This window comes from Macrobrachium nipponense, chromosome 1 (assembly GCF_015104395.2).
Source record: "Macrobrachium nipponense isolate FS-2020 chromosome 1, ASM1510439v2, whole genome shotgun sequence".
In the NCBI taxonomy this organism is placed as follows: domain Eukaryota; kingdom Metazoa; phylum Arthropoda; class Malacostraca; order Decapoda; family Palaemonidae; genus Macrobrachium; species Macrobrachium nipponense.
This window is the reverse complement of record NC_087200.1, coordinates 91,610,879-91,617,906: the sequence shown is the minus strand read 5'-3', so window position 1 is coordinate 91,617,906 and position 7,028 is coordinate 91,610,879. Positions and strand designations below refer to the sequence as shown.

Sequence of the window (7,028 nt, the reverse complement as noted above, 5' to 3'; positions counted from 1 at the left end):
AGGTTTAAATTGTCAAGACTTTGTTGTGCATATTCTCTCTCTCTTGTTTAATGTGTCATGGCTCTCTCTCTCTCTCTCTCTCTCTCTCTCTCTCTCTCTCTCATCAGATTTCGATATATTTTCGTCTTGCCAACTCCCTACAGAAATCCCTGAAGCCCTGGTTGAGAATCCCTACCATAAATAAACCTTGTCTGCTGGCTCCAAGGTCTATGGAATCGAAACATGGCTGGACGTCACCGTAGAGTTATATTCCTATGGAATCGCTGTATTGAGAATTATCAATAAAGACTAATTGTCGTACTGACATTAGATTTGCAAGCACTTATGACTCTTCAAAACTTATAGTCAAATTATAAGGGTAACTTTTAAGAGTTATACTGCTTTCCTGTCATGTTGTCTTGAAACACTTCTTAAAGTTTTTCTGAAAACTGGTCATGAAAAGTATGAAATGTCATTCTCATGTTATTCATATCACCTATTATGCGTACTTGTAATGTTTACTTGAGATAATGGCAACATAAAATTTTTATATAATTGTATGTGTGTAAATATTTGAATAACAGTAAGATGACGTCTGTCAAAAAAATGAGTTACATTACGAAGAAATACAATAAAAACCTATCACTTCTATTACTGCACCTAAAAAGGAGACTTCAAGAAACTACAAAAGTTCAATGTCACGTAACTAAGTGAAGTGTGACAACCTGATCGTCCTCCTGTCAGACTTGAGTCGACCTCAGTAAACCTCCCGAATGAGATCATCCCCCCCCCCTTCCCCACCCCCATCCCGCCACAAAGGGTTTCGAACTCGAAACCCAATTTTATTTTGTTACGAATGGTTTCGACAACCTTTTCTTTTAGACATTGTAATCTCCATAAAGCTGGTTACTTTACGTAAATCCTGAACCCGTAAATACGTACAGAAAAGAATGAGAGAGAGAGAGAGAGAGAGAGAGAGGAGAGAGAGAGAGAGAGAGAGAGAGAGAGAATCTGACGAGATTCGGGCTCCTATAAATGATCGTGTTAGGATGAAACTAATTTTAAACATTAAACTGATACTGATAACAGCAGCAGCAGCAGCAGCAGCAGCAGTAGTAGTAGTAGTAGTAGTATATCAAAAGTAGTTACAAAACCTTCATAGTACTATCATAAACGTTCATACTTTAACTGGAAAATCACCATTTGTTTTCAATACCTCTACAATAGCATTAATAGTATCTAGCCTTCATCAACAACAGCAGTACAAAAAGCAAATGACAAAGCAACAAGAACTACAACATTAAATGAAAGCAGCGCAACAAGAGAGAGAGAGAGAGAGAGAGAGAGAGAGAGAGAGAGAAGAGAGCGAGAGAGAGAGAGGAGAGGAAGAGAGATGAGAGAGAGAGAGAGAGAGAGAGAGAGAGAACCTTGGTCGAAGCAGTCAAAAGATTATACCAAGGCAGTATTCTCACAGCGGAATGAACTACAATGAACTAAGACCAGGCGAAATGTCAACAGCAGAGAAAGAACACCTTCCTCTAGTTTCTAAATGAATCGGAGTTACAGGCTGCAAACCTCCATAGTTACCCAAACAAAAGGTCTGGCTTCTTCCACCATCATAAATAGAAGGAAAAGCTCTTAAGAGGTCAGACTTCCCAGCTACCAAGCCTGTAAATACGAGTCTGAATTGCTTGCTGAACCGAAGAGAAATAAGTGTCCCAAGAAAAGGAAACTGTTTTCAGTCTCCAGTTCAGTAGGTGAATTTGAACATAAAGTTTAGGATAAAGGCCAAGCGCTGGGACCTATGAAGTCATTCAGCGCTGAAAAGAAAACTGAGAATAGAAAAGGTTTGAAAGGTGTAACAGGAGGACAACCTCGCAGCTGCTGCACTATGAAACAGTTGTTAGGAGAGGGTTGTTAGTTAGATGGAAGAAACAGATCATGAACGGAAGTACAGAAAAAAAAAATGGAAGGGGTTGCATCTAGGGGCCGAAAGGAGACTGCAAACACACTAAAGTAATGCCTGCAGTGCACCACGAGGCACACTGGCGGCACTACGCCCTTACGGGTTCAGTTCAATGAGTGATCACATAAAACTGTCTATGATTCCAGTGATTAAAAAACAGTTACTGTAATATGACTGGATATGAAAAGCAAGCCATGACTTCGTCTCACATGATACGCAAAAGTCAGACTGACATGTCTGCCATGTCTGCTATCACCGAGACCTGTCTCACGCTCCAAATTTGGTCAACGATGATGACATTTCAAAGCTGGCAGCCTTCGTCAATCTTATACAGTGCTTGTAAATTCCAAACCCTTTCTCTTGACATTTTTCTATCCGTTGCAAATTGAAAGTAAAACGGTCATATCTTTGCTGTGGGTTACTTCATTCTGCCGAAATCCTTAGTTCCCAGATTTTATTTGTGTACAACGACTGTGGAAGATTTGTCTTGCAAAGAAAATAAAAAAAAAGACTTCAGAGTCATTTAACTTCAAAGACGATTAATTTGGCACACAGCATTGATACACATAATTCTAGTATACTAAGAGAAGCTGACTTATGAATTTGGAACGTGAGTAGATTTGACGTTCGTCAACTTTTATGTTATTTTTTGGAAGGGAGATTTCCAACAAGGTTTTTTCTGTAAGAGGTAGGAATGTCTACTCTGCTCCTTCTGAAATAAGCAGTGCTTCAGGTTTCTTGAAGATGGGTTACATGCCTAAAGTTGCTTTTCCATGTCTCTTGAAGATGGGTTACATGCCTAAAGTTGCTTTTCCATGTCTCTTGAAGATGGGTTACATGCCTAAAGTTGCTTTTCCATGTCTCTTGAAGATGGGTTACATGCCTAAAGTTGCTTTTCCATGCCTCTTGAAGATGGGTTACATGCCTAAAGTTCTTTCAGTAGGTTCACGTTTAAAAGAATGATTCGAGGGTCAAGTGAGATTTACAGTAGCAGCAGCAACATGATACAAATCACTCTAAGAGGACCTGTGGTGATTCAAATGGTCAGCCGTCAGAGAACTCCCTCGACACCAACTGAAGTAAAATTCCTTAGAGGAACTCAAAATTCTCGTCCATTTTCTTAGAAAAATTGCTCCAAACTTCTGAAAAACAGCACAGACCCAACCTAGTCGACAGTTTCTGATAATTATTAGTCTAAATTATTTCTATCTAGTAAAGTCATTCGCGATAAATTAACTTTGCAATCCCACTCATCAAAGTTTCTGTGAATACACGATTGTATTGGACCCGATAGAAACAAAATTTAGAATGAAAGTTTGTGTAAATTAGTGACAATGAATACTGCATAGTTTAATGAGAAAGACAGCGTAGGAAACCCAAAGTTATTTTGCATCTAGGAGGGAATGAGATGAGTTATCAACTATGCAGACGTAATTTTAGTTTCTCAAGGAAAACGCAGAAGCTATATGTATGTGAATGAACTTAAAGATGAGACACACACAGAGAGAGAGAGAGAGAGAAGAGAGAGAGAGAGAGAGAGAGAGAGAGAGAGAGAGAGAATTCTTCTGCTCACCTCTCATGCCACCATACCTGTGGATACTCACGTGGATTCAGGTTATTCAAGGTCACACCCCTCACATTTTAGATACTAAAAAGCAGATCAAATATCCCTTTCTGTCTCTCTCTCTCTCTCTTTCTCTCTCTGTCTGTCTCTCTCTCATCAGCTCCATGTGAAGCTCCACAATTTTTCTTCGCATCCTCTCGAGCAGTGTCCGGAGGAATTCCAGAAAGTGAATCCCGCCCTTCGGTGACTTTTGGGTCTCCGTGTCGCTCTCGCTTCCCCTTACCTTGGCCAAGTGTAGATTCCGCTGACCTCGAAGCCGTAGTGCCAGGAGCCCGAGTACTCGCCCTGGCCCTTGGGCCCCGTGCAGACTCCGTGGCCGTGGGCCTTGCCGTCCTCCCATCCGCCACAGTAAGTTCCTCCGTCATCGAAGTCAAATCGGCCGCCATTGACAGCCTTGTTAGTACCGCTGGCCTGTCCGGTGGAGGCCATGGTGGGGGCCGATGGAAGCAGCCACGGGCGAGGGCGTGAGCGAGCAGGGCGTGCTGCTGCTGCTACACGTGCTTCGGCCTCTGCCCTGCGAGAGACTCACGTCAATCAATCAAGAAAGACGAGATGAGATAGATAATCCCAAAGTGAACGAACAGCACCACACCACCACTGCGGCTTCTTCCTCCGCGCTCTCTCTCTCTTTCTTTCGCAACTGAATCACTGAGAGACGAGGATGAGGCGATGTCTCTTTCTCTCTCTCTCTCTTACTTTCCCTTATTTTCCTCTCTCTCTCTCTTCCCCCTTTCCCCCTTTCTCTTTCACTGGCGGCTGCTGCTTCAGCTGCCCCCACCACAGCGGTCACGGCACCGACACGCCCACCCGCCCTTGCTTGGAGTAATAATATCCACAACAGCCCGAGACGACGACGTCGACGACGTGGGTAGTAGTAGTACTGCTGCCGCAGCTGTTGAGGCCGACCAGGGCAGGAGCGACGGCGGCGGCAGCAGGAGCAGCTGGAGCAGCAGCAGCAGCAGCAGCAGCAGCAGCGGCGGCAGCGGCAGCAGCAGCAGCAGCAGCAGCGGCGGCGGCAGCAGCAGCGGCAGCAGCAGCAGCAGCAGGGGTAGCAGCGGGAGCGGCCGGGCGCCGCGGGCACATACTCCGTCACACTAGCCCGGCCCGCGCAAGCCGACCCCCGGCACCGCCATTTTAGGCAAGGCACACCGCTGGACACCGCCAGGTGCCACTAGTGTATAGTGAGATGGCACTATAGTGTGTGGTGACCCCTCCTGCACCACCACACCTGCTCTGCTACCACTACTACCACTACTACTACTACTACACCTGCACACACGCCCGCGGCCTTCCCTCCAACAGCATCTGTATTTGTAGGTGTCCCGCGGCGGATCCTCCAGCACAACTGACTGACTACAGACACCGCCGACACTCACCTCCTCTTCTCCAACACCACCTCCAACACTCTCCCTCCCTCCCTCCCTCCCTCCCACCGCATCGATCACTGCGCAGTGAGCGGAACTCTCCTCCTCCTCCTCCTCCTCCTCTTCCTCCTCTCCTCCTCTTTCCTCTTTTTCCTCTTTCTCTTCTTCTGCTTCCTCTTCCTCTTCTTCTTCTTCACTATAATCATCGTCACCAACACCACAAACATCGCTTCCTACTCCTCCTTCTCATGCGCCGTCTCTTCCCTCCTCTTCTTCAATAACTTCCTCTCTCTCTCTCTCTCTCTCTCTCTCTCTCTCTCTCTCTCTCCCCTTGAGTGCCATATGCAGGTCCTCTTGTCCAAGCAAATAAGTCATAGACGACCCTCGACAGATGTTATTCAGCTGCAACTTGATTCGATGGTATCCTTCAGAAGAAGAAGAGTTCGAGGACGCCCTTCTGAAACAACCGGAGAACGAACTTCTGGGATAGGTCGAGTATGACCTCCTTGACCGCAATCCGAGGACGGTCTGGAAGAGTACGAGGATATCCCTCCGAAGCATATGGAGGCTAGCCTCTAAACCAGGTCCAGGGTGACCTTTTAGCACAGGTCCAGGGTGACCTTTTAGCACAGGTCCAGGGTGACCCTCTAGAACAGGTCAAGGATGAGCTTATGGAATAAGTCAAAGGTGACCTTCTAGAACAAGTCAAGGATGAGCTTATGGAACAATTCAAGGATGACCTAAAACAGGTCAAAGATGAGCTTCTGGGACAGGTAAAAGGTGACCTTCTATAACAGGTCAGGGGTGACCTCCTGGAACTGGACAACGTGACCTGGTACAGGAAAAGGAAGTCTTAACAGAAGAGAAGTAACAGCTTTTCATTGCCGTCCAATTTAATTGATTGATAATGGTTAGCAATACTGGCGTCACTGTCTTCCATATGTTTTGGAGCGACATAAAAGAGCTTTTTAAAAAAATATAAAACTAAGAAAAATGACAATTTTCATTCAAAGTGGTTCATTACGAGTTCATATTAAAGGTGATTCGTTGAACCGAGAATCGTGTTCGTAAACATCTGATTTCCTTCAGAGAACAACAGGAAACCAGAGCGAGGTCATACAGTCAATAAATAGGCAGGACCAAAGCCGCAGTGTAATTGTTCTTGCTTTAGTTCTGGCCTCGAAGAACACGCTGCATAGATGGCGGGTTCGTGTAATTGCCTACACAATAACGTGGGATTACTGACGAATGCACATGTAGGTGCATATTGTGTGTGTGAATGTGTGAATGCATATATGTCTATATATGAAAATTTATATATCTATCTATATATGTACTTATAAAAGGGTTTGCGTAGTTGAGAAAGAAAATCCCACGAATATTACAGCCATTTCCGTGCAAAGTCCTTTAGTAAACCAGGATAAATTTCAGCCACTCTAGGATAATAGTGAACATCTCTAAGTAAGTGCTCTTCATTTACGAAGGGGGACATCCACGCATGCGCAGGACTAACACAAAACTTTCTATGTATTTTCATACTTATACATTCATCCTATGCACTTTCACATTCATCTCATTCTCGAAACTTGTCTCGGGAATGGATGAATGAATTTCGATGAAAGTTAAGGGAAACATTAATTGGATGAAACAGTTTAACTACTATTCAGTAAATACAAATGAAGATTTAGTAATTTGTCGCCACGGCAACTGTCTTGTCACATACATAAACATATTCATATCTTTGTAAATGATGCAATTAGGTAATATATATATATATATATATATATATATATATATATATATATATATATATATATATATATATATGTGTGTGTGTGTGTGTGGTGTGTGTGTGTGTGTGTGTGTGTGTGTAGTATATGTGTGTGTATGTATCAACATTAAGATTTGTTTCGCCTATCAGGGGGTGACTTACAAAAATATAAAGGACAATAACAACCACCCAATTCTCCCTTGAACAATTGCATCGTGGATGAAACCTTAAGGAAAAAAATTTCCACAGCACTAACTTAGTCATAATTTTATGCCAACCGAAACACAGTGGGCCACTCACATTTATCTTTCACTTAAGACCCTT

At 43.8% G+C, this 7,028-nt stretch overlaps 1 protein-coding gene across 3 annotated transcripts in view; it reads right to left on the bottom strand.

The window, feature by feature from the left end:
• Nucleotides 1–4,658, bottom strand: part of LOC135219461 (junctophilin-1-like) — a 181,920-nt gene extending 177,262 nt beyond the window's left edge. For all 3 annotated transcript variants that reach the window (XM_064256254.1, XM_064256255.1, XM_064256256.1), the window contains exon 1: nt 3,793–4,658. In XM_064256254.1, the coding sequence (XP_064112324.1) occupies nt 3,793–3,998 (206 nt within the window). In that variant the 5' untranslated portion in view covers nt 3,999–4,658. The remainder of the gene's footprint in view (nt 1–3,792) is intronic.
• Nucleotides 4,659–7,028: the final 2,370 nt, after the last annotated feature.